The sequence below is a fragment of the Fusarium oxysporum genome, chromosome VI, assembly GCF_013085055.1.
Source record: "Fusarium oxysporum Fo47 chromosome VI, complete sequence".
NCBI lineage: Eukaryota > Fungi > Ascomycota > Sordariomycetes > Hypocreales > Nectriaceae > Fusarium > Fusarium oxysporum.
Window position 1 is genome coordinate 2,378,417 of NC_072845.1, and position 26,469 is coordinate 2,404,885.

General features: G+C 49.3%; 7 protein-coding genes across 7 annotated transcripts; 2 read left to right on the top strand and 5 right to left on the bottom strand.

The window, feature by feature from the left end:
• On the bottom strand, positions 1-1,540 carry FOBCDRAFT_42032 (histidine-specific methyltransferase). Its single transcript, XM_059612190.1, has 2 exons — positions 1,021-1,540; positions 1-927 (listed from the first exon to the last, which is right to left on the bottom strand). Exons 1-2 carry the CDS (start codon positions 1,320-1,322, stop codon positions 114-116), a joined length of 1,116 nt encoding a protein of 371 aa, XP_059465147.1. The 5' UTR covers positions 1,323-1,540; the 3' UTR covers positions 1-113.
• Positions 1,541-9,060: 7,520 nt separating this feature from the next.
• On the bottom strand, positions 9,061-10,611 carry FOBCDRAFT_42083 (nucleoside phosphorylase domain-containing protein). Its single transcript, XM_031186395.3, has 3 exons — positions 10,282-10,611; positions 9,718-10,209; positions 9,061-9,659 (listed from the first exon to the last, which is right to left on the bottom strand). The coding sequence occupies exons 1-3, from the start codon at positions 10,307-10,309 to the stop codon at positions 9,256-9,258; spliced, it is 924 nt and encodes a 307-aa protein (XP_031037530.2). The 5' UTR covers positions 10,310-10,611; the 3' UTR covers positions 9,061-9,255.
• Positions 10,612-10,991: 380 nt separating this feature from the next.
• Positions 10,992-14,551, top strand: FOBCDRAFT_226139 (uncharacterized protein). The gene is made up of 3 exons (XM_031186394.3): positions 10,992-11,456; positions 11,509-11,903; positions 11,958-14,551. The coding sequence occupies exons 1-3, from the start codon at positions 11,218-11,220 to the stop codon at positions 14,204-14,206; spliced, it is 2,883 nt and encodes a 960-aa protein (XP_031037529.2). The 5' UTR covers positions 10,992-11,217; the 3' UTR covers positions 14,207-14,551.
• A 2,085-nt stretch (positions 14,552-16,636) lies between these two features.
• On the bottom strand, positions 16,637-17,336 carry FOBCDRAFT_275648 (PAS domain-containing protein; the record flags this gene model as incomplete). The annotated part of the gene is made up of 3 exons (XM_031186392.2): positions 16,637-17,041; positions 17,096-17,230; positions 17,283-17,336. 3 exons carry the CDS (start codon positions 17,334-17,336, stop codon positions 16,637-16,639), a joined length of 594 nt encoding a protein of 197 aa, XP_031037527.2.
• A 2,267-nt stretch (positions 17,337-19,603) lies between these two features.
• FOBCDRAFT_226145 (zinc-finger of the MIZ type in Nse subunit-domain-containing protein) lies at positions 19,604-21,077 on the top strand. Its single transcript, XM_031186390.3, has 2 exons — positions 19,604-20,652; positions 20,703-21,077. The coding sequence occupies exons 1-2, from the start codon at positions 19,729-19,731 to the stop codon at positions 20,901-20,903; spliced, it is 1,125 nt and encodes a 374-aa protein (XP_031037525.2). The 5' UTR covers positions 19,604-19,728; the 3' UTR covers positions 20,904-21,077.
• A 27-nt stretch (positions 21,078-21,104) lies between these two features.
• On the bottom strand, positions 21,105-23,750 carry FOBCDRAFT_226146 (Alpha/Beta hydrolase protein). Its single transcript, XM_031186389.3, has 2 exons — positions 22,998-23,750; positions 21,105-22,940 (listed from the first exon to the last, which is right to left on the bottom strand). Exons 1-2 carry the CDS (start codon positions 23,454-23,456, stop codon positions 21,369-21,371), a joined length of 2,031 nt encoding a protein of 676 aa, XP_031037524.2. The 5' UTR covers positions 23,457-23,750; the 3' UTR covers positions 21,105-21,368.
• A 419-nt stretch (positions 23,751-24,169) lies between these two features.
• FOBCDRAFT_262040 (S-adenosyl-L-methionine-dependent methyltransferase) lies at positions 24,170-25,570 on the bottom strand (the record flags this gene model as incomplete). Its single annotated transcript, XM_031186388.3, has 2 exons — positions 24,170-24,611; positions 24,680-25,570. The coding sequence occupies 2 exons, from the start codon at positions 25,568-25,570 to the stop codon at positions 24,582-24,584; spliced, it is 921 nt and encodes a 306-aa protein (XP_031037523.2). The 3' UTR covers positions 24,170-24,581.
• Between the last annotated feature and the right edge of the window lie 899 nt (positions 25,571-26,469).

Sequence of the window (26,469 nt, forward strand, 5' to 3'; positions counted from 1 at the left end):
AGCGGCCAGCCGCGGAGACAGATTAGTAACTGACTCCTGAGACGGCACTGTCGGCGTCGTCTCGCTGGTCCTTGCTGTCCTTACGGCGAACGAGATATTGTCCTGAAAACAAGTCAGTATGAAAATCGTAAAAGAAGAGAGAGAAGAAAAAAAAGAAAGGAGGAATGAAAGAAAGAAAGAAGGAAAGAAAGAAGAAATCGCCAGAGGGCATTAATAGGAGGGAACTTACGGAACTCCGATCCTGGGGCTTGCCAGACATCGATTACGCTCAGTCCTGCCTTATAGCACATGAGGCGCACGTTATCTTCGCCGTACTTGTGAGAATCAAACCAGTCGAACTCTTCGCCTTTCTGGATGATGCGGCTCATCTTCTTAAGCTTCACATCTTTCTTGGCCCGGAAGAAGAAGCGATGACGAGTAGTGGGCTCATCCTCCAATTGCGCGAGGAGTTCCCAATCCTCCTCACGAAACCATTCCTCACCTGCCAGACGATTGGCATGTTTGAAGCCATTCAAGAAGAACTTGTGGTAGAGGTCGTCGCAAGAGTGGTAGGCGTTCCAGATCTTCTCCTTGTTGTTGGGAAGAGTGTGGCCGTCCATTCCAATTAGAAGCAAGTCGTCAGGCCGCAAGGCATCGGCCCAGAACTTCAGGTGAGCGAGTGCTTCAGGCCAAGGATCGTTACAGAGAACCGAACCTAGCGAGAGGAAGAGACGGGGTGTCGAGATCTTTTGGATATAGCTCATGCCATCGCCAAAGGTACCCCAGATACCAGCACAGGTCACTGAAGACTCAGGGCTCGGGTGCTGCTCCACGAGGTATTTGACATTGTGATTCAGCGACGATCTGGAGATGTCCAATGCGAGGTACTTGGCGGGAACTTTGTCCTTTTCAAAGGCTGCGAGAAGGTGACCAACCTTGCGAGTGTCACTGGATGGGGTCGTGTTAGTATGGACAGGGTAAGCTTACAGCCACCACTCATTGAGGGTGGGCAGAGTGCGGGGCAATAGAGGATAAACTAACCCAGCTCCTAGATCGATAATTGTGACACCAGCTGGGCATCGCGCAGCAACATCGGCGCCATGCTTATCAAACAAGGCAATCTCGTCATGAGTCTGATAAAATTCAGGGGTGAAGATGATCTGATTCCAGATCGGCAACCCGACATCGTCGTACAGTAATTCGTCGGGCAGCGTGGGTTTGGAGGTTGGAGAGTATGGAGCCGTGAGGGCCTCTTGCAATCGCTTGCCAATGCCGTCATACATGTTGCTACCGCCGATATCGACTACGGCTCCATGCGCGGGAGCATCATTCTTGGGATCCATCACGGCAATCGAAGGACATCAATCAATCCAGGTATTCGTTTTTCCAATGTCGGTATGCAAAATCGGAGGAGTGTGTGACTATACTTCCAAGGTTAACAGGGTCCAGCACGCACAAAACAATTCCACGACTCGGGGTCAACAATACCACTTAGGAAGATTCAAGGGGGGAAAAAAAGAGCGCGCTGTGGAATGATAGGTTACAGCACGGCACGATACGATATGCCAGTGTTGTATTCAAAAACGGGTTTGTGGAAAGGTATTGGCGGTTGAGGTCGTCTACAATAAACCTCGATGCTAGCGAGTGAAGGAGGAAGAGATTGCGATTCAGGACACGCTCTTCCCGATTTTATACCCGGCAAGCAGATGCGAGAAGGCGGTTACTGTGATTACTACCGCTGTCAAGTTACTGGTAGACACCGGCCACTGCTACCGGCTGTCACTGCTCAATGGAGACGATCGCCCAGGGATGAGTCGAAGAAGGGCCGCAGACGATAGGAATGTGTGAGGGCAAACGAGACAGGCAGGCAGGCAAGGGCCGTGATATGATTTGAGTCGATCTGATTCGAGACGATTCAAGAGGAAAGGAGAGAGAATTGCCGCTGTGGCAGCGTGGATCCTGTCTGTTGAAACAAAGCAGCGCAATGTCTGATTCTTTTTTTTTTCTGAGGTGCCGTTTTGACAGCTCAACGTCAGTACCATTGCAGTGCATGCTAGGCAATGCAGCTTGGTCTGCTGCTGGATAACACGCCCATACCCATAGCTATACCCCAGCACTTGGAGTGTGTTTGGGTGCGTAAGGTGGTAGAATAAAATGGGATGGATCTTGGCCGTGTCCCAAACCTGACCAGAAGTGGTTCATCCTACATTAGGGCGAGCGCGTGGAGGGTGGCATTCTCATGCTTCGACATTGACATCCCCACCATGAGACATGGGGTTCCGGTATGTGCTGGGGAAGTTATCAAGACCCTTGTTTTCGCTCTTTGGAGCTGCCTGCTTTCTTTTTTCTTCTTCCTTTCAGTACTGAAAATCAATTTATAGTGTTGTTTACCTTGTTTCGTGTGTCTCGCTCTCGTATTAGTCTTACAAGTGCCATGCGTCGACTGACATGAAACTCAGCTCATCTTTTGCACTCATGTAGATACTTCAGCTTCGGCTTTAACCACATGCTACGGTACCTAGGCGGACCATGCCCCTGCAGAGAGCGCTAATGAGGCTCCAGGATGTGGTGAGAAACAAGAGCCCATTTAGGCATTTGGGGCCTGTGGCCTGTGTCCAGGTCTCCTCCACAATTGCTCGAGGTTGTGTTGCAAAACTCGTAAAACACAGCACAAGCCAACCCGCGGCAGGCTTCAAGGCACCAGCACATCTCAACTGCTTCAACGCGGTGATATGAACTCAATCCAATGATGAATTGCTCTCAGGTATCTGAATGACCCATCTTTATCCCCACGGGCCCGCCTTCGCCCGTTTTAGCCGTGCCGGGCGCTATTTTCCCCTTCCATGCCTCGTTTGCTGTGGTCTGTGGAAAGTCAGGTGAAGTTGGTAGCCGGTTTTGAGCAGATGACTGGTCACTTTGGCACAGAGAAGAGAGAGCCTTGAAGTTATTCTCAGGCCAGGTGGCTGCACTAAAGGGTAGGGTCTGGCAGGGCACTTTGTTCACCCCCAATCTGACCAGCCCTGGACGGTGGGAGGCAAGTAGATGCACGTCATGGTTTGAGACGGATCCCGCTCGAGCTAGAGAGCAAGCAGCATGAGCGTGACAGATGGGAAGATAGCGTGGTCCAGGTCGGACTCCATTGGTTACAAAGCTTTGAGTCATTTCCCTTCTTGGACTGAAAGCGTGATGGTTTCATTCTGTGGGTAGTACAATGGCGTTATTGATCCCCAGTGCTATCTCAACGGCGGTTCCTGACACCCTCAGCTGTTCTGTTTAGGACCCTTGGTGCAAATCGTCTGGGGTCCTGCTGCGAATCTCGAGCAACAAAGGCGAGTCTTTCCGAGGATGGAGCATGCCATTGTCGTTGTCCCACGGTGGAATCTCAACACCTTGACCGCCTGTTGATTTATCATTGGAAAGAGCATGCTCTCCGGCTGCTTGACCAGGCTCGGCCCCAATTATGCCCCATTCTACCGCGGCACAGATCATTGTTGCATCTCTCGATGGCCTGTGATATGGAGGCGGTGGGGAAGATTGCGTACCTGTCCAGCTGCTGCAGTTGCTACTGGACATACTGCGTACGTGTAACGAAGCAGTGCGGTTGAAAAGTCTGACAGAGTTGGAGTTCAGATGGATTCCGCAAGAGATCCCTGTACATGAAGATGTTTGTTTCGGAGTATCCAGTCAGGATTTGTCAAAAAGGTGCCCACTCCTCTGATCCAATGTGGTTCGTCTTGAAGCGGAGGTGTGCTGCAAGAGTGAGATGCAGAAAAATAGCCCGCCGCTATTGCAAGGGTTCGATTGCACTAAACTGACACTAAACTGACACTAAACTAAACCGAACTGAACTAAACTCATGAGCTGGAAGGCTTCCAGTACCTGGCAATATACCCCCGGCTTCTATAAGATGATGTGTGAATTCGGAAGCTCAATCTTAAGCACGGTGAACTCTGGACCCTGTGGCCGCCTCAAGCATCGAACTCAAGTTTCAACGTTCTTGATGGGGCTCGTTTGTCTGTACGTAAGTCTTGGCCAAGGTAGACTTCAACTAAGGGCATGGAAGGGAACTCCCGTGGTGCTAAAATGGTTTCCTTTTCTTCCCGCGGCCCGCCCAGACTTAATTGGGGCCTCTGGAATTATTGATTCTCACCGGCAAGGCATTTCCTATAGCAAGAAGATATTAATGCATGAATAGGCTCTATGAAAGGCAGGTAGTAAATATCTGTCAACGCAGCGTGTGCGGCCGGCGATATTCGTCGGCCATCAGCTGTCCGCTTGACAACAGACTTGTAACCTTCTTACTCTGGTTTTCGTCATCTTGTTTCTATTCCCGTCACTGACTGTTCCAATGATCCATATCGATTCGGCTTCAACTCAAGTGTTAACAGCGCAAGTTTACACAATAGAATGTCCAACCATTATCATGGGTTCTGATTAGTGACGTTGTAAGCATGCCACCCCTCTATGATCTTAGCCGCTGACTGACAAACTCAATTCAGACACCTTCGCCTTAAGACCCGGGTCATGGTGGAAAGGCTCAACTGTCTTGTTACCAGCTGGGTATAGTTGCGGCCTAACACGGCAAGATAGCGTATATTGGTCATTATGCACTGCCTCTGACGAGAGCTCGATCACGTCCGATGACAGGACAGAGCCTTGCATGGCCATGATAATGAACGCTATCGGTAATACTAAGAGAGCACCTCCCTACCAATGTACAGTAAGCGGGGTGGATTGATAGATTTCGATCGACAGGTTTCCCCGTGGATGCACACACCCTTCTATAGCGATGGAGGGTCGCTCACAATCATAACACCGCTCTACAGCCTTATAGCAGGGCCAGATGCCGTCAGATCATAAGAAACAAGGTGCTCCTACTTAGGCACCGAGAGTTAGGCTAAAAGTTTAGGGACATGAAATCCGCTTGGTATTGCCTGTTGGTCTTTGAGAGCGACAAAACTGATGCCTTCTATAAATTGGAAGGCAGATATGTTCTGGATTGAAGACAGGGTATGTTAGATGCTCACCCACATCACATTCTGGGCTGTGTCTTGCCAGCAAGCAGCCCGATAGATCGCGATTGGGGGTTGTCACCCTGTCTTGGGGTAGGTGAGGTGTGGTAACACAACAGGATCCTCTCTAATGGTGTTGTCTGCCTGCACAGGTATTCTCTCTAGACTCCACCGGACTTCAGGGCCGAAAGGCTGTGGGCGTCCCCAGGGCCTTGATTGATTTGCCACTCCCAAGATACTGGTTAGGGCTACCTATAGTTAGTTTCTTCTTAGCCACTGCTTTATCACCAACATTACCGTCTCATGTGATGTCCTTCAGTACGGTATTCCGTGCTGTCACGTCAATAGTTGCCTTTTGGATGTGGACTGGGTCTTTGTTGGGCGGTACCGCAATGGTCAAGCGAGAAACCAGGGCATGGACAGGGGGAATAGCACACAACGCACGCACAGGACAACACACAACATGGACAACAAGCTATGAAATCGCCAATAGCCTAATTGAGATGGCTATGTTACAATCCTCAATATACCGACCAATTCCATGCATTTTAGGGCATACAACTCAACGCACTATTGTCTGTTCATTTTTTTTTTTTCACCACAGAGAGCTCACGTCGTCCAAGTTGAATTGAAGCTGCCAAGTCGAGAGAGCCTCAAAAAAGCAAAACAAGCATGGAGAGAACCACAATTCATGCCACGGCATGTGGAGTAGCGAGCAATTAACCTTTCCTTTTCCCTGTTACCGCTGAAAATCAGTTTGTTAGTGGTGATGATGCTGATCATATCAGGCGATCCTTGTCCTTGAGCTCTTTAACTGCTCAATAAACGACACACGACAAGACAAGACACGGCACGGTTAATGTCCAATATACGGAGTCATATCCAATGCAATGTAATGTAATGTCGTGTCATGTCATGATACTCTGTGTATGTGATATGTTAGACGCCAAGACCTCAATTCACAGTGATGGCCCCAAAAGCACCTAACACGGAAACAGCAGGAGCAGTTGATCGTGCCTGCTGGATCGCTAGCCGAGGCCAATTACGAGGCCGCGGTTCACTTAAGCGTGATCCGAGATCCAAGACATTTACATGAACATCCATACATTATTAACCTTCCATCCTTGCGCAAACTTACAACTCCCAGGTAAAATACTATTGCCGGCTCGCTTACGCTGCCATTCGACCGGGAAACAACCCGCCGGTCTTTGTTAAGCCTCTCGGGCTTTAGCGATGCAGTTCTGTCAGTTATGATGGACAAATGAGAAGCCAGCATCGTCACAGTGCAATGGTTTTTCCAGTACTCGACGATACTTGACAAGCAAGCCACGGCACTATCGCTTATTAGCCTCGCAAATTCCCTGCACGTTGGTCCTCCAGAGACGTTGTTATTGTTTCCAAATGCGCCGCTGCACCCTGGCTTGTCTTACAGCCAACAACGTCTTGCGTGTTTTCTGTCTTGATGAGCATTGATATTCCTTCTCCTTGCTTCTTCCAGTCTGTCACATGCCACGTGGGATTAACATAGTACTGATACCCGCCCAGGAAGACACGCATGTTGACGCCCGTCGATCTTTAACTCAGCTGCTATATCCGTGCGTTGTATGTTGTACGACAGAGCTCAGAGCTGTCGAGGCCTCGAATGCTTCACAAAACACACCGCATTTAGCCTAAGAAGAGAGCGCGAATATCGGATCTTCATAGAGAGCCAACCGTTTACAAAAAGAAGACCTTCACTCGCTGGTGTCGCAGCTACTGCAATCTACGTCAACCTCATGTTCTCCTTCGAGACCGGTAAATGGCAATCCACACAAGAGCATAATCTCTGCGGGCCCATGCTTTGACAGCGCTTGGTAACGCAGCTCTAAGGCGTAGGTGAGGAACAACGCACTATTGAGTCAGTGATGGCCAAGCTGGAGCCAAGAATTGGACGCATAACAGTGTAGTGTTGCGTGTACACGCGAGTCAAGGTATAATCGTTGGCTCCGCCGCCATTCTGCTTTTCACAGAACCAGTTCTCTCCTATCAAGTCATCGTCCTGTATGGATTCACATCAGCAGTAAAACCGAGATATTCTAGAGCTTTCAGCCGGACAACGCTGTTCGTGCCTTAGAACTCGAGATCAAGCGAAGCGGTTGGTTGAGCGATAATACTCGACACAGCAGCTGAAGAAAAGAAGAAGAAAAGCACACGACACAAAAGCAAATATGACATGCCGTGGTGATTTCTGTGGATAACATGGGGTGTTGGTTCATTTCAGCTATCCTTCTGCATATTACGGATAGTCTCTATGCTGTGGATTCTGACTCTCCGGTAGTGCCTCGGGAATGACTTGATACCATGAGCCACCCATCAGTCAATACCCAGTCCATGGCTAGTGTGCTAAGTCCTTTACAGCTCTCAAGCATTGCCAAACTCGGATCTTTCTAGTTTCAAGTGCTCCGCTATCCCGCGCCGAAAGCCTGTGCTTGCGCCGTGACCACGGAGTCGACGTGGACGGAAACTGTCACACCCGGACCTGTCAACACGGGGACCGGGCGTATTTCGGGTCGGCCTGGAAGTCCAGTTTACCTTCTTCATTAACGTCGCCTTTAGGGGTGGCTTGTCCCACACTGCTCTCAGCCAGCCTTTCGAGGCTGCCGGTAGCTCCGCCTACCATGACTGGGTGTCAGGAGGTGAAGGCTGGGCACCAAGTCTGTAATAATGGACAAGAGAACGTTCGTTAAACAACGAGGGAGGTGACTCTGACGAATAGCCGGATATGCTGGACAGTCATCCAATGTATACTCACTTTGTGCTGATTCATATTGCCTCAATCAACCAAACTCACATATCGCAACATTGTAAGTGAAGATGTCTCACTGAGACCGCCTATTATAGAGTAGTTCAATTTGGTCTGAGGACAGCGCCTGGAATACGCGTCTAGGCTTGATTTCAAAACCTTGTCGAGGTGCTCTGATGTCCAGAGATTCAAGATACCTTAGGCACTCAATTCTTCAGCGAACAAAGGTAGAGCGTAAAATGGTCAGTACAAAAGAGAAAACAACTGAGACAACAGGAACACAGGGATCGCGGAGTCGGAATCAGCATTGCATGCGCTGCCACAGAATTGTGCTAGGATCCCGGCCGAGGGAATCTTGTTGATCGAACGAACCTCTTTCAAAATGCAGCCGAGCGGCGTCTACGTTTAAAGGACGCGCATCGAAGAGGGTGTGGTGACAGCTACGCCCCTGTCGCTGTGCGAAGTTCATGGATTCGGCCATATCTGTACACGACAGCACGCAGGTAAGACGATTGAATTATTATTCAAACAAGTGACACACCCAATTATTGCATCACTAAATACAAGGGTTGTCGTCAACACTCAAGAGGTGCTCAGGGGTTGAGAGTGTGAAGATCTTCTGTTATAACAAGACATCTTCATGGACGTTCGTTGTACAGCGACCACCCGCGCTGCAAGGCTAATGTGAGCTGCAAGAAATGTCAGGTAGCATTTGACCAGGGCCCTGGCAGACATCTGCCTTTCAGGGCGGGCCGTTGCCGATTTATGATTCATGAACATGGATACAAGGCACAGGAACGACGCTTGAAAAGCTAGTAATTGTGGTCCCGAGAACTTTACAGCTCATATCCTGAGTTGTTCTTACAGTACGGTATGCCAATGCTCGGGCCTCAATGCTTCACGGCAAAAACGCCAGACATGAGAAGCATCAATGCATGCGACGTAGTGGGCCGGACAAACAACCTAAGAGCCGCTTTTGCCACATCAACGGGCATATGCAGGGCCTGAGGAAACAAAAGAGAAAACAGGACATCAAAGCGTGACACCAGAAATCGACTGCCACAAAAAAAAGCCATCTTCAGCCATGAGCCTCGGGTGTGGACGATGCAGCAACGAACCCTTGTCAGGGACCAGGGGTCATTCAACACCCATTGACTATCGTGTCGTGGCCTGGTGACGTCGTGAGCATACTTGACTGTCCTATCAAGAAGTTCTGATCAACAGCAATTGGACCTGTGCTCTCAATAGCTCACGTTATTCTGACCTCAGTTGGGTCTTTGTGCCCATTGACGAGTGCATGATTCTAAATATCTCATCAACGAGCAAGCAGGCGCATGGATTTCGAACTCATATCGATGACCAATGATTGTTCCGCCGCTTTACAATAACGCCTCTATCACAGCAAAAGCCTATCTGTCTTTGTCTACGTACTTTGGTTTACCCTCGAATATCCGTCTCTTTCTGCTTTTGACTACCTTGGGTTTATTCCTCCCAGAAGCCAGGGAAAAGGTATTCGACCTTCTTCATGGCCTCGGGATCACGGCCAGCTGGCTTGGTCATGAACTTGACGGCTCCTTGAGAGGCACCAGCCCAGTGCTTCGCTTGGACCAGGTCGCTGTTCTCGAGCTCACCAAGTCGATCCAAGACACCCGCTACGAGTCGCTTGGCATTTTCGTTGTTAGCCTTCATGTACTTGATGACCAGCTCGACATTAACATCCTCAAACGAATGCCAGCAATCATAGTCGGTGGCCATGGCAATCACCTGGTAGGCCAGCTCGGCCTCGCGGGCAAGCTTGGCTTCAGGAAGGGTCGACATGTTGATAACAGATCCTCCCCACGATCGATACATGTTCGACTCGGCGCGGGTTGAGAACTGCGGTCCTTCTAGATTGTTTGTCAGAGGATGATTAGGTAATTGGCACTGCTTCAACAGGTCTCTTACCCATTACAATGACCGTGCCCTTCTCGTGCAAGACGACGCCGTCACCCTCCATATGAGCTGCACAAGCCTTGACCACCTTAGCAAGGCCTGCATCGAAAGGGTCGGCAAAGCCAACGTGTCCAACTACACCACCCTCAAAGAAGGTAAAGGGACGGATACCCTTTGTGCGATCAATGACCTGGTCCGGGACGACAAAGTCCATAGGCTTGATCTCCTCTTGCAAGGAACCGACGGCAGAGAAGGCAATGACGGATCTAACACCAATATGTCGTAGAGCAGCGATGTTTGCACGGTTCGGGACCTCGTGAGGAGCAAACTGATGGTGAACACCATGGCGAGCAAGGAAAGCGACGTAGCCACCTTTGTGGGAGAGGATCTGGATCGGCGAGGCCGGGTGTCCCCAAGGTGTAATAGGGTTGAGAGCAGCGACGGGCTCGAAGCCTTCGAGCTGACCGAGACCAGTACCGCCAATCACGGCGATATGGACAGGCTCTATGAGGGTGATGTGAGAATCAGTATTGCGCCTATATTGATGGATACGGACGGATAAGGTAGTCTACACACTGTCGAACGTAGTGGGGAGGTCACCCATATTGACGAATTGAAACCGAGATTAGTTTGAGCAAGGACTTGGAACGTTGATGGGAATGAGAGGTTATCGTCGTCGCGAGGAAATATCTGCCGTGTCTACCTTAGTCCTCAACGCAACTTGGAACTACCTACCCCGCCGCCATAACCAAGCTTACGTGCTTGGGCAGAGGTGGGATGGAGGGGTCGTGGACCCTTGGGAGCTCTACCATTGGTTGGCACATTTGAAGATACTAAATCTTTGGCATGAGATTGCCGCTGTTCTATTATGAAGATTATGGGTATGATATAGAATGTTCAGCGTGTTGTGTTTATATACTTATGATAAGCTATTACTGTTATCATAAGGACCTACCAAGGCGCGCCGTGACACACCATCTCGAAATGATGTGTTATCATCTCATAGTGCTCTGTGCTCTGTGCTATGTAATCTGCAAATATTTTGTTATTCTCTGCATCGGCTTAGGATTATCTATCAAAAGCCATTCTGGAAAGAACTCTCAAGATATCTCAAGGGTACTTCAATAGAGTATTTTACGTCTTTGTTCCTATGTCGGTGTTTTGTTCATTTCAGACGCCTTGTATTACCATTTACTGGTTTGGCGGGGCTGAGTTCTTTTACGCTTAGTGAATATTTCACTTTATTAACATTGACCCAACGAAGGTAATTATAATTTAATGATAGAGCTGAATCTGCTTTTTTATTTTATTTTATCTTCTGTTAATATTGTAACCTTATATGCAGCCTCGAAATTTACAGTCTCACATTTATTTGCCTTCTTCCTCATCCTCTTATGCTGACCAAGCCGGCCAAAATTTTCCGACCTAGCTCCGCCAAAATTTAGCCCACCACAACCTCACCCATCAAATAGCAGCCACAACGCTACATACCTTCCTTGACAACGACTGTATATGGATGCCATGACGAGAAATGATAAAATGACCCGACTTCCCGACAACGTCAATTTGCTGAACGAGGCTCACGAGAATGGACCTGATGAAACCATCGAGGAGCGATGCTTCGCTGCTGCCCTCGTCTGTCTTGAAGGCCACTACACTCAGTCTCCTCCCATGGGCCCTCAGACAGCAGCTAAAGTGAGCTCTATGATCACAAAAACATTAGAGAAAACACATACAATACGCAAGGCTCGGTAAGTCTCGGCCTCCTAATCTACGCCAACCTCATCACTAACGAGCGTGCAGCGAGGCCATCTCAAGAAATGTGGCGATTTGGATCTGGCTCACAAGAATTTTTGCAGCTGCCATACCCAGCCTCACCACACGATCTGTAGGGCCGCTGTCAAGCCTCAACGATCCAGAGAAGGGCGTCACTCCTCAGGAGAGCACTGCCTTGATTGTTATGAACCATGCGACAATTAAGGAGGATATAGCGACTCTCATCAAGCTTATGCATATTGCCAGGAATCTCCTCGTGAATGCTGAGCCCGAGGTGCCGCAAGACATCTGCGCGGCGGTTCACTTTGATCAAATGGTATATCAGACGATCATTCTCTGTGTCAACGTAACGAGTAAGGGCTACGACGGAGAGATTCTTGATGAGAACCAGAGATTAAAGCTCGGTGATGTCACAGAGCTATGTAGGTATCCGTGGTGTCGAGACATATACTGCCAAACTAACAAAAAGATTCTAGACAAAAAGCTGCTGGTAACGTCGTTACAGCAAGCTCACAACTGGACTGCAAAACACGACAGGAACAAAATGTCTTTTTGGTTTGACGTCCTATTTGATGATGACGGCGCGCTTTCGGGTCCCGAGGAGAGTCTAGGCGATGGCTCAGGCTTCCGGCCAGACGTGGCAAAGCGACAGGTCCAGCATTGGCTCGATAGGAACTCTAAGCTATGTGACACTGCCAGGAAGCTACTCAAAGATTACGCCCAGAACCAAGCCTCAAGACCACCCGGCAACCTCGCCCCGATTCGACCTCTGGCTTGGAACTGGCTCCCTGATGGCTCTGTGGATGTTCCTGGAGATGTTGCCAACACTGAGGAGAAGATCAACCCGGTGTGGAAGCCTGATGAGACGGACAAATTCGAACAAGATCGTGCATATGGGCGCGTCTCGAGAGAAGTTGATACCTGGTGGCTGAACGCCCGTGACCCTAATTACGAAGAATGGCTAGTCCTGATGCCATCTGTGGAGTTTGCCCAGAGCCGCCTGGAACATTGCCGCAATAACCTCGTGCATCGATACGCTCACTCTTGTGGAACAGACCACTCTCCGCCGCCAGGTGTTGTTGAGGAGGAAGAGCTCTCGGAACACGAGCATTGCCATCACTGTGAACACGATGATCATGAGCATGATCATGAGCACCATCACGATCATCACCACGATCATCACGAGTGTAACCATGACCATGACGATCACGATCACGATCACGACCACGACCACGAGGATGACCAGGAGTGCGTATGCCAATGTGATCACGACCATGACCATGATCACCACCATCACCATCATGATCATGATCATGATCATGAGTATGCTCACGACTACGTGGAGGATATCATGGACGAAGAAGACGCTGATGATGACGAATCTTATGGAGAGGGGCCACTGACCGGTCTGCTAACTGAAGTGCCCAACATTTTGGATCCCAAACAGATCGAGGCTCTGCACATGATTGTCAAGTCATGCATTTTGGACAACGCCGGTTCAGGGTTGACTCGAGCAGGCGAGAACCTCCAGAAGACCCGGTGTCGCATGTTCCTGGCCCTTGATTGCGGAAAGAGTCTCCTCAGAGAGATGCTAGTCTTCATTGCTGTCTGGGAGAAGGATGAGCAGTCTCTCATCTTCCAGGTCACTACTCAGATTGTGGAGGCCCTTCATCACAGCGCCTTGATTCCATATGCTTGGAACTCGCTGCGTATTCCCAAGGATATCATCTCGCCCGCTCAGACAGTCCTTCTACGACTTGTCAATCACATGTTCAGAGCTCGGATAAACAACTCAGCTTCTCAGGAGACAAAGGACAATTCCCGTGACATCAAGCTTGTTCACTTCTTCTTGAGTTTCTTTCGAAGCCGTATCGTCCCCGAATGTGCCGCTCTCATGCATCTTCAAGCTCAAATTCGGGAAGAGAACTGCGACCCTTCCGAGTTTCCTGTGGATAGTTGGGATATGGAACGTGCCAAGGATGGTTTGGCTCAGTACCTCGACTTTCTCACGACCGTTGCTGAGATGTTGGACACTCGAGCCAAGCTGATCGAGTGGGAGGCCATCTACGATCTTATCACGATCTTGACTGGGCTGGAGGCTGGAGTGCCCAAGAAGCCTCTTATTGAGCTTCCAAAGCGATCACCCCGGAATGACAGTGACGGCAACCCTATGGTTGAGCGACCATACGCTGCTGCGGATGATGGACTTCCCCCATCACCACCACCTCCTCCTCTACAGGAGCCAGCGCATAAGTTCCCCTGGTCCGGGATCAAAGGACAAATCTTTACCATCATCGCCACTCTCTTACAGCCACCTCAAGGTCAGAGCAGCCCTGGAAACCCTGATGTGCAGATGCAGATGGTCAAGTATAACGGAATCGTGCCTCTTCTCAACTGCTGCGCCTACGACGACCACAACCCATATGCCAAGGAGCGAGTGACGATTTGTCTCAAGTGGCTGCTGGATGGCTGCGAGGCTGCTAACAACTTCTTCCGTGAACTTGTCAACCTCTCGCCACCACCTAACCTTCGGCCTGCCCCTGGCGGTACCACCGTGTCAACGATAAGAGTTGATGGCATCCAAGGCGAAGTCAAGGTGCAGGTCCGCTCGAGTACGTCCGCACCAGGCGAACAGGAGACTAATGACATTGTGGACGGAGCTGGCAGGATTGATCTCAACCGACCCAGTGGACGAGGTAGCATTGAAGATGATTTTATGGCATAAATGCCTAGATATTTGACATGAGAAACATGAGAGAACTTTCACATGGTACGGAGGTTAGCATAGCGTAGGGTGTCTGGAAATGACTGGATAAAAGGGTGGACTTTAGCATTTGTGAAACCTCTTAATCAGAGGAGTTTAACTCAAGGGATGAGGTGTTTGACCGAGTTTCTGATTTCTGTATACGGCTGGAGTTTGGGCAAATACGCAAAAGTTGTGCTTATTAGGGATACCTGGGTTTGGACTTTGCATAGAATCATTGTGAGCAAAAGTCAAGCTCTTGATTTGTTTGTCTTTCGTCATGTTGGACAAGTATTACGCAGAATATTAAGCACAGTTCAGATGAAACACCACATATCCCCATCCAATCATGATGAGTATGGCAGAAGCCTTTGGGTCATCGGCAAATACGATACTGTTCACGTTTTGGTAGCTAGCATCTAATTTCCGGTATGAGAAGCTTTCTAGGCTAAGGATATTCACTATCTGAGCAGTCAAAAAGTGCTATTCCTACCAAGCCTGAAACGCACACTCAGTCTCCAATTCAAGATCTGGGGCCGCCATAAGCCAACGATAAGTCTCGAGTGGTATATAACTGATACTCTACCTCTACAAGTGACAAGTTTCTTTTGATTCGTACTGGTGACCTTCAAGGCATATGGCCAACACTCGCCAGGGAATGAAACACAAGTCAACTCGGCGTCTTTCTGTCATCCCTTGCTTTCAGAAGCCTGGCATGCCCCTATGAGTATCAATGCACTATCAGTTCAAGGTCTCATATATTCTATCACTCTTAGCTAATTAGTCTTGCTTATTCGCGCCCGAAGTGGCGGCAAACAAGGAATGAGAGAAAGACACTGAGTTAACTTGATTCTCTGAAAGATCAGAAGACCCCGAAGATGTGACCCCCAGCTAAGCACCGTCCAACCCTTTGGTAGCCGGTAGACAGACCTCTAGAGTCCGACTCATTGGAGCGTCCCCCTCATCCAAGGTCCAACCCAGACGGCTTCATATGGAATGCACAGGGCGTGTGTTTCAGGTACGTCTTCGTTAAACTTTGCCACGAAGCCTGCAGTGGAGACTTATCAGAAGGTGTGCTTTATTTACAAGTAGTAATAAACAAATGCGATGGATTTCGGCATCGGAAATATGTTGTTTGTATGAGTGTCCAGCAAGTGTATAGTCAACGCACTTACACGACGGCTCTCTGTCAGTCTCTGAAAGAGTTTCCTTTTTGCGTTGAATATATTTACTAGTAAAATCTTGAAGTTCGCTTCTGAGCTGATGCCTCTGACCCTCCTAATAACCTGTTGAAGCAATCGCCAAGTTCTGACACAAAACTTTAATTGAGCCTTTACCAAGTTTGGCAGTGACAGGAAACGTCGGAGACCCATTTTGCTGTCCCTTGACTTGTTTTTTGAGTTTTTGGGCATCAGTGGGTGTACAGTGAGAGTCCAGTATTGATTTGACCTTTCAAACCCTTGGCTCGATCTCGTGGCATGACAGGGAGGTCTGGAGATCGAGACAAGGGTTGTCGGTTGATGCGGGACAATCACAGACAAATGCCGGCTGAACAAGAAATCCTGCTGGTTCAGAATGTTTATTGTATGTATTTCCATGATCTGACAGCCGGTCAGATCATCCACAGCATCCCTAGATACTGTTTTGTAGCGTATTTCGTTGTGATTCCACGCAACTCTGACTCAGGCCCTCGTGACCATCCTGTTTGGCCCATCACATTAACAAGACGCAATGTCGAACAAATCAAACCATATCAAATCAAATGTATGTATGTACTCCTCCTGCGCCCAGCAGGGTATGCTCGTGCCTGACAGCGACGTGTATAACAAATGAAACTGTCTTTTCCCGACCCACGTTGCTGTACTATGCAAGCCCGAGCTCGATTTCCAGCTAATAAAATCTAAAAATCCAAAAGTCTTACCATGGGACCGTAAATCATCAGACTATGATAGGAAAAGACCAAGACAGCGGGAACAGAATAACAACGCTTAGCCATTTGTTCTAGTAAAAAAAAAGACTTGAACACCTTGAAGTGCTTCTGAAATAAGGAGCCATAAATGTGTTGACTGAGAAAAATAATATGCCAATGCAGAGGGTATCGTAAAAATTCATAAATGCCTTAAAGCAAAAAGATACCGGAACTGGGTGAGCACCTCCAAAGTCCACAAAGTGGAGTGAGTGCAAGTCGGACAAGAATCTCGAAGAACGCTGGTAGACCAGGTTGGTATGCCGATAGCTGTAAGAAGTTGGTGTCGTTATGTAATTTCATGACAGAGAGAGTCCCTGCTTCGTTGTGCGGCGTTGTATGGACGACGTCGCTGGTGGTCCAATAGTTGAGACTATCAATCTGTGTTGTCAAGTCGTCGTCGGGAGTGTTATCAGACACTGCGAGATCGCGGTAGGCTTGACTACTCAATCCATCTCGCTCAGAAAGCCGATGCAGTAACGACGGCCAGTTTCATCGACAGGGACGGGGATTATGGTGAGGAGGTTGTTGAAGGGCTGGCCATATTTCTTGTAGTTGGTGACGGGGATCTGAATCTCCCTTCCAGCACAGACGGCCTGACGCATGCGGTGTGAAGCGACCTTGTCCGTACCCTTCCTGTCGAGAGACCGTTCATGTCCTGGTGGTGCTTGGAGGAAGCGGCAATTTCGGCCAAGAACCTCACGAGCCGTGTATCCAGTGAGTTCGGAGAATGAGTCAGAAACATAGATAACGGGGGCATCGGCCTGACCCATATCGCACACGACAAGAGCGACAGAACAGTCCACTGGACCAAGAACAACTTGAGGGTTTTGTCGGCCCATGACGCGGAACTGTTTTATTGTTAGTGGCCCGTGGGCAGAATGGTGCGGTGTAAGTCGACTCACCAAGATGGACATGATGTCGATCCCACTGGGAGCGTAGAGCCCGGGGTAGATGACGGGGTCTTGAACTCGACGCCAAGTACCTGCAGAGTTTACTGTGCCATCAACGTTGAAGGAGCCCTCTTGAGGAAACTCATACTATGAAAGTCAATGGGTGCCACTTTGAAAGAAGATCACATTCAAAACCTACATTGAGAGCATTAATCTCCCAGGGATTCATAGCTGGAGCTGTCTTGGACGCCATGGCTGAGCAGTGAGGAGAGGGCGAGCGTGAGGATGGAAAGCCTAGAGGTAGTGTTGAAGAGATGGCACGCATGGAAGCTGTCATGTCGAGGATAACAGGAGTTATGAGCAAGGTGATATATAGGCCCGGGCCCTGTTTCCTCAGCTGAGGTAGCACCAGAATATACGCTGTCAGGTATGACGGAGTCAGTCAGCAGCGTTGCAAGATGTTGGAGTCGTCAGGTATCAGTCGGCTAGAAAAGCTGGAAGCGCATAGGTTGCAAGTTTGAGGGATGAATGAACTGGCAGGTAAGCGAGGAGGAACTCGTGGAGCGTCCAGGATGCGGCTGGATAGTTATCCCAGATGAGGCCCCAGAAGACAGTCAGACTTGTCAGGGAATAACTGTGCGGGCGGAGCTTTCAAATGTTTCCAAATGCGAATGCAAATCGTGATGGACCCTGAAAGGCGAATTGACAGAGACGGCGGATGCTTTGGGGGTGTGGGTGACGACGATCTGGTGTGGGTATAGTCTTGATATGGTAGTGTTGTGTTGTGTATGGTGTTGAACTGCTGCGGCTGTTATTGGGAGTCAAGTAGAGCGTACGTATTTCACTGAGAATGAGGAGAGCGTTTTCTTGGATGGGTGGTTGTATTTGAGCATGATTTGCACCTTTTCTTGCGTCCTGGGGGCTTGCAATACAGCCTCATATTTGCTTCGACAGACAACCAACAGTCGTTGAACAGCATTGAAGCAGGGGTCTGGATACCATAACAAGGTGTATGCGTAATAGGTACGAGTAGGGGTAAAGAAACCCAATTCGTAGGGTCTCAGTCGATTGGTTGAAAGTGCTCGATTCTCATGGTCCCCGAGCAGTTGAAGAGATCGCCAGCAACAGTCTCCAGACACAAGATCGGTACTCATCGACCAGGGTCTCCACTTAGTCTAGAATCGGCCTGTCAGATTGGTGAAACGTAAAGGTACGTACTGCTGAGATCGCTGAGTACTTTGAACTAGGCCTCTGGATCGGTGCAATGAGTGTATCTTGTTGTCGGCAGTTTTCTTTGTAAATCAAGCCAATACAGTGCCTCACAATATCTTTCGGATCTATTATAGATTGTCATTTTTTGTTTGTTTCTTCTTGACGTTTCAAATCAATTATCAGATACAAGAGATATTGATCGCTCCCGGGTTGTTTTTGTTTTTTGTTGTTGCTTTTGTCTGCCCGCCATCACGATGACTTCCTATAACATCGACGATGCGCCAACAACAACATTTGTCGGCCTAGACTCGACTGATCTGGACCCTCCTCGCTAATAAACAACACATATGCGTATGTATATGCGTTGTTGACGAGCCTTGGCCCATTGCACGAGCGACCGTCTCTTGCATGATCGATGCTGTAGCCGATGCACGATGCACAGGTCCAAGATGAGAAAGAGTTTGTTTGGTGTTGAGGCGCGATGGCTTGCTAAGGCTTCGATGCGTGGAACCAAGTCTTGGTTGCCGTGATCAAACACAAGCATATTGGAGGCTTCCGTCTCCCCGCCCGCCCTATTTTCTTTTGTCTCCGATTCAAGACAAACGCCTGAGACAAGGATTTCACTGGTCGGTTTTCGCTAACGACCGCAGGCATCGGAAAGTGCAACGAGATGTTGGAGAAGGTCCATGTCCATGTCCATGACTATGACACCGTGCCTGACCCTCATAGAGTCTAGACCTTAACCATCGTCACCGGTGACGCTGAGTGGGTAGTGAGCCGAGCCGGGCTGGGCTGGGCTGAGCTGAGCTGAGCTGCTGGGATAGCCCGTCCTCTCCTCTGAAGCTGCAGTTGACGTCGATGCATTGCCATGATATTGTCAATTGGTTGCTGTTGTTGTGATTTCATACTTTTTGACTGCTGTGCGTCTTTTGACGGTTTACTCGCCATAAATGCCCGATAGTTGATTCTCATTATCCTCTTCATTTTGTCAAGGTAATATCGATGACGCTGCAATTTCGGGTTTCAGAGGGAGGGACCCTGATTGACGTCGATTCCAGCCATTCTTCAGATCGACAGGCGCTTGGTTTGAGCCCCTTGCTCTTTTCGGTTCGTTTGCGAAATATGTCATATTTTCGTCTTTGACTTTGTGACACCCAACTCATCGAGATGCTTTTCCAATCCGTGTTAGTGAAGTAGCACCGTTTGGGCGCCTGCCAATGAGAACCACAGGCGTTCAAAACGGATATATCAAAACGGGGCTAAAGCGGAGGTCTAGGGTAGGCGATACACTTTAGACAGGCCCACTCACCTATGTCGCGTCTCTCTTTCAATTAACGCGCTTCACGTCGCTAGCAGAGACTACACTCCACCGACTGCTCAAACATCAATACAATCCCCAATTGACTATACAGCTGCCATATCAAGATCTCGACATGTCTCGGAGAGGTATCAACCGCACTGGTAATTCATATACAGAGTTACCTGAATATGAACCACCAGCATGCCCACTCACCGACGCTGTTCGCCGCAAGCTGCAGGACTTGTCAAACACACGCTCAACGGCCGCATATCAACAGCAAATCAACGAATCTGTCCGATTACTTGGCTTTAGCGTCAGTGATATACACGAGCGATTGCGCGTGCAGCGTGAAGAGCTGGCCCGTCTGAAAGCCCGAAGAGAGGAGAAGGGGACAGAGAAATCTGAGGACGAGCAACGCCTTGAGGCTCATCTCCCTGAATTGGAGGAGCGCATTAAGACACTGACAGCGGCATCAGAACAGGCTATTCGTGATATGGTCGATCGCAGAGCCGAATTGGAAGACGAAGTTGTCATATTCAGCGAGTTGTATGACACGGCCAGTACAGAAGCCGTTCAGCAAAGACAAGTGGAGGCCCAACGAAGCGAACAGGACGACGAGCAGGAGCCGCTGGCTGCAACAAGCCTACTCGAAGTCTACAAAGAACTGCGCCAGAAGAAAGGCACTGAATATACTAAAATGTCCGTCCACCAGCGTTATGCTCTTAATAACGACTACGCTGGCTTCAAAAAGCTGTGGCACGATGCTATGGCTGGCGATGAGGGGCCTCCACTGCCGGATGCCTCACGCTGGTTTACTCCCGATGGCGAGCCTATAATGACCGGTGACGTCTCAGGAGCGGGTGCCGGGGGCGGAGACGACGATGATGAGATTGCCGTTGAGCGCGAGGTCAAGAGCATTAACTGCCCTTTGACATTACAACCCATGAAGGATCCTTACACCAACCGAAACTGCAAACATACATTCGAGAAGGCCGCTCTGCTCGAGTATCTACCCATGCGAGGAGAGTCTCAATGTCCACAAGCAGGATGCTCACAGGTCCGCTCACTCTCCATCATCCAAGTACTATTGACTAACGTGGTGCACAGAAATTCACGCGTACGCGATTTGACCACGAGTTCTTCCAGGACCAAGCCATGGCGCGCCGTATCAAGCGTGTTCGTCTGGCACAGCAGCAGCAGGAAATGATGGATGAAGATGATGACGGCGACGGCGATGACGAACTTCGAGTTAGAGGCTCACAGGCCGTCCCCGGAAGACCGCTCAAGAGGGAGAAGAGAGGAGAATGACTGCGGTTTTAGGTCAAACGTGCGAGTTTGTTCACTACGAAGAGACGATAAAATGATACCCCACCAGTGTTAGGCCCGATAGAAACCAATCTAGCAATTGATAACAGTCTTCAGGATGCTGCACATAAGTATATAAGTGAATAAAAATTGAAGAACAGAATGGCCCGAGAGAATCACAGGACTTGAATATGAATCAAAAGGGCGTTCCGGAATATGCTATATTTTCCTCTATGAATATTTACGGCAACGTGGGGTATCTTAACTGGTTCATTACCCCCTGCGCTATTTGGCTCAACAAGCCCCATCCGAATCAGAAATATACAATGCGATGCTTTTCCAACCGGTGCCAATTACCATTACCCATAAACCTTGGGGGATAACGCCATGATCTGTCTACAACAATGTTCTCTGCTCGTGCTGCGCAAGTACAGCAAACAATACAGTGTTCCCTCAGACTTGGGGAGCTCATGCAACAACCTGCAAAACCAATATGCCAGCAATGGCAACCACTAGCCCTGAATTGGGTGGGTTCCATGCTGCAGCATCAGGTGTTTCAGTTGCTGTATATACCCCGGTCATATCCGACGTTGAGCTGGGATCTGAAGTTGATGTTGTTGGCGTCTCCGTCGTCTCTGCTTGCAACGGCCAATCTTCCTTCGAAGTATACAGTATGCCATTGACTACAATCCCCTTGTCATCTTTGACTAGTTCCTCGGCGCCCGAATCGCAACTACCTTGGAAGTTCCGAACGTAGCACGTAGGATTCAATTGTTTGGGAAGATCTTCAGTATGCGTCGCATTGGCATCACCTGTGGTATTATACGTGGAGGCATCAATGTCCATGCCAGTAGAAATCGAAGTACCCAGGATGATACGAGCAAAAACCTGGAAGGCAGTCTCAGGCTGATAAGCAGGCACGGCGTGGCCTGCTTGGTAAACACGACTAAAGGAGAGGTTGCCAAACTGACGAACAACACCACCAATGTACGAATCATTGACGATGATGGGTGCGTATCCAGCGTCAGGAAAGCGAATGCTGTATTCACCGCCTGCTTCGCTGGCCAGGCTTTGCGAAACAGCTTCTCCACCAAGCCAATTGCATATATAGTCACGATCTCCGTATATCAGGGCAATCCGTACTCCTGAATTGAGGAGAGAAGCTAGACGGGCGATATTGCCGCCACGCGCCTGATCACCCGTGGATTGGAACTCGAGATTGACATTTCTATTGGTCATTGTAAAGTTGATAGGAGAACCGATAGCTTGTTGCACACTGTCTTGGTTGAGGTATTCCAAGAATGTCATGGGTGGAAAAGGGTCGGCTAGGGGGGCAGCAAGATCGTAGTAGCCACGACCCGAACTAGAGTAGGCGTTTTGAATGACATTGCAGCTACTTTCAGCCTCGAAGCAGATCTCATTGATAGATTCCTCGTCCCCTTCGCCCTCAGGATCGCTGACTGATGCATCGGTGGCGCATTTCTGAAGAAGGTCGCGACAGCCGCCTTCAGCAGAGAACTTATCGAGGTTGAACTTGGCGTCGCTAGTAGACAAAGCTTTATAGCCATATGTGTTGTCACTGGCAAATATTGGATAGTACGGTACTTGAGTTTCCATATCAACGCAACCATTGACGATGCCGAGAGAACTGAGATGGACATCAATGGTTGAATTGCGTGGTAGCTCCCCACTCTCTCGGCGAGCGTTTTGCTGTACAAAGGTTTCCGCGAAGATAGGACCGTAGCGACCACCATAACTTTCGGAAAAGAGGTTAATGCCGAGTGAGCTGTTGCGAGAACGCGAGGCAGGCTGGTATTGTGGGAACGTGGTCAAGAAGCCCTGGACCATATGCCAAACGGCCATAGCAGCGGTTTCAGTAGTATTGGCAGTAAAATTTCCATTGTTGGAACTGAAAGTGCCATTGCGAACAAGCCATTCTGGAAGCTCCGGGTAGGACACTGGAGGCTCAGTAACATTTTCACTGAGAAAGTTTATTGTGCCGTCGGTAGGCGTATCGTATGAAAAGCCGACTTGGTTGGGCTAGAAAAGTGCATGTGAGCTCCTGTGAGTCGGCGATAATACTCGAGGTTTACCTACCTGATCGATGAAGAGCATGTTAGAGGCTCGATCCCAGCCCCATTCTCGTACAAGCGTTTCATATTCATTTAATCCTTTTTCGACAACTTCACAAGGCCCGTTGCCGGTGAAGAAACCATAGAGTGAGCTGGATCCTGGTCCTCCATTGAGCCAGATAGTGAGACTGTCAGTTCGCTCACGAGCCTCAACAAACCAAAAGAAGAGATTGGTTGGATAATCCCCGGGAATCGACACCCAACCCGTGTACTGCTTTTGAGAGTCGAATGCTGTAGAACAGACGCCTTCGGGAGTTTTATAAGAGACAGTCACATCCCGATTTGCTGGTGAGCGGACGACTGTGAGGTTACGCGCCTTAGCATCAGAGCTAGGGATGAATTGTGAGAAGGATAGAGAGATCAAGGTAGAAACAACAAAAAATCGTATATAAAGAGGTGAATAAAAGAAGTGATGAACCGCCATAATGGCGGATGAAGAGGTGAGGTCTCGTAGCAATGCAATGGTCAGGTATTTCAAGAGTGGTGAGAGGGTACGGTAGGAGTCGTCGTCATCCAACAAATAATCAAACCCATAGCAAGACAATAAAGGGCGAGACAAGACACCAGCGAGCGATTGAGACAAGACTTGCCGAGACAAAACAAAAAGACAGGCTGATCTGGAAATAAACGACAGATAGACAATGAAATAGGAACACTAGAATAGTTGTCAACGAACGACAGTCATCATTAGAAATGGTACCTTCAATTTGATGTAGCTAGGAGAAAGAGGAAAAGGCCGATCAATCCAGGAGGAGCCCAGGTCAAGTGGGTTCTGACGGGAGTGGAGGAACCGTTGCAGCTGTAGTTACGGGGCAGCCACTGACTCCTCGTTTCTGCTGCCATGAACCCGGTCTTGCACTGTATCGAAGGTCGATCATAGGGCGTTTTGGACTCTGTCAGCCCTCTTAATTAACGGAATCTGCCCTGGCGCTGTCGGCTAAGGCATTGGATCTTAGTGGACGGGGATGTCTCGGGTGGCTGGCTGGCTGTAAAGTACATCGTAATTGCCCGGTCACGAATATCGAAACATGTGAATACCTTCCTAGGTAATGGACGTCTTCTAGATTCGATTCGCTGTTGCTCGAAGCAAATACACCCGATAGATAATGTTGAACGTGAGGCACTGTTTGTTCTGTATGAGTTGTTGTGCAACACGAAAACCTGTTACGCCAAGGATCATATACCCAGTAAGCTGTAAATCCTTATTAGTGCTAGGATGATATAGGAGCGTGGAGCTGTATCAGCTCGCACAGCCGCAACATGCTTTGCGACGTTACTGGTTCGGTGGTGCACATTCCGACATTAGGAACTGCTAGTTCTGACTGACTTTGCAAACGAGAACCTCCCAGCCTTACAGTAAGTACGCTCTTTTCTACAATGGGTAAGCTGAGCGACCACGGCAGAGGGGAATAGTCTCACCAATCGAAATATGGTGGACTAGGATCAAGTTCCCATGACGAGAATCATGCCAATTTAATAGTTAACAAATCCCCATAGCCTTTCAGCTGGTGAACCAAGCAATCATTTTACACTATATTACAATTGACTTTCATTTGATCATTTGCAACCCCAAACTTTTCTGTAACCGTACAGCAACATGAATCATACACATCTGAACCGAGCCCATCAGGCTTCGGATTTACGTACAGCGAAGAAGTAGTTGCCTACCTTTTCACTGCCATCGACCTGCTTCCACCCAAGCCCAGGGATATATATTACACCCTGCACCATTGGGTGGCTCCAGCCTCGACCGGCGAGGAAAGTTCGCAACTCTTCCTCGTTGAGATACTTGTTCCAGTCGTGTGTTCCCTTGGGAACAATACCCAGAACGTCCTCGGCCATGAAATTGGTGGTAAACCAACTCATCCACGTTCGCGCGATGGTGCTCATAACAAGCCATCCCCCAGGTTTGACGAAGGGGCGCACCTTTTCTAGGAATGCGCCTGGAGCATCGATATGCTCGATAACCTCGAACAATGAGACCACATCGTAGGCCTCTTGTGGTGTCGCAGGGATAGGAAGATTTTCGATTGATGTTTGCCGATATTGGAGCTTGGAGCGAAGACCAGGATCTTTGCGAGCGTGTGAACGTGCTACAGCGAGCACTTCGGGGGTGGGATCGATAGCAGTGACATGCCTGGTAGTCGGTAAACGAGCTGCACTTTCGGCAAAGATACCACCGCCGCAGCCAATATCAAGGAACGTCAGGTCTCGAGTGGGAGAATCGGGGTCGGTGCGGTGACAAGCGCGGATGAAGTCATGACGTAAAGGATTCATGAGATGAAGTAGCCGGGAGGAGCCATGAGGATCCCACCAGTCGGCGGCGAGCGCATTGAAGTGTGAGACCTCATCGGGGTTGACAGATGAGAAATTCTGTGACGAGTTGGACGAGGACGTGGAGTGCCATCGAGGTGATGGCGATGTCGTAATAGAGGCTGCGATGGTATGGCTCGCCGGCAATGGGAGGGCGAAAGGCCGCCGACTTGATCGGGCGAGGTTGCGGAAGAGGGCACCCGCCGGCCGGGACGGAGCCGGCATATTTGGAGGCTCGGAGGTGAAGTGAGAGAGGTCACGGTTTGGTTGGTAGGTGGTAATGGAATAGGTAAGGTGTGGATGATGCGAGGATCGATGAGCGGATGACAAAGCTGCAAGCCAAGCAAGATAAGATAGTCTCTATGGACCCTGAAAAAAAAAGTCAACGATGACAAGATTCAATTCGATCACAGGGTAGACTCGGACGGTTCCGCCATCGGTTCCACTACTGCTCTGCCAAAGTCCAAGAATTTCTATCGTCTCTCGCTGACTGATGCTTCGCAATTCCTTAGTCCAACAACGTCTTAACAAAGCTGACATAATGAGCGAGCCAGGACTGACCAATCACAATCAAAAGAGTGCGACCCGAACTGCCTGATCAAGTAAAGACCCTTTTCAATCACCAATGCATTGACATGTGAGCTCAGCGTTGACGATGCAACGCGGGTTCACAACCAATGGCCCCGAGGGTAAAGTGACTCGGCATTCGAGTAGGTCTTCATGGGATCTGGGCTTACTTAGACCGGATAAGCCGGGCTCGATCGAAAGGAAGCGAGCGGGAAATTCACCGCGCGGCTGTGATTAAGACCGGACTGCGGAGCGGGGCTTGGCTTCCTTTGGAGAAAAAGGTTCTGTCTGAATCATGCGATGCGAGAATCAAATGCCGTATCCGAGCATATTTGATAGTTACAGTTCGCTCTTCATTGCCTGAATCATTACTCACTCAATCAATTCTTTGCTTACTCAACTTCTACTTGGTGCTTAACAATCACCTAATCGGCTTCCATATCAAAGTCCCCAGTAAAAAAAAAGGCAGTTCCGTTCCCCTCCTTGACCCTTCATCAACCCCCGCGTGCCGCTACCGCTTCCGTCTCCGCCTCCGAACCCGCTCTCCTCGTGCGTCC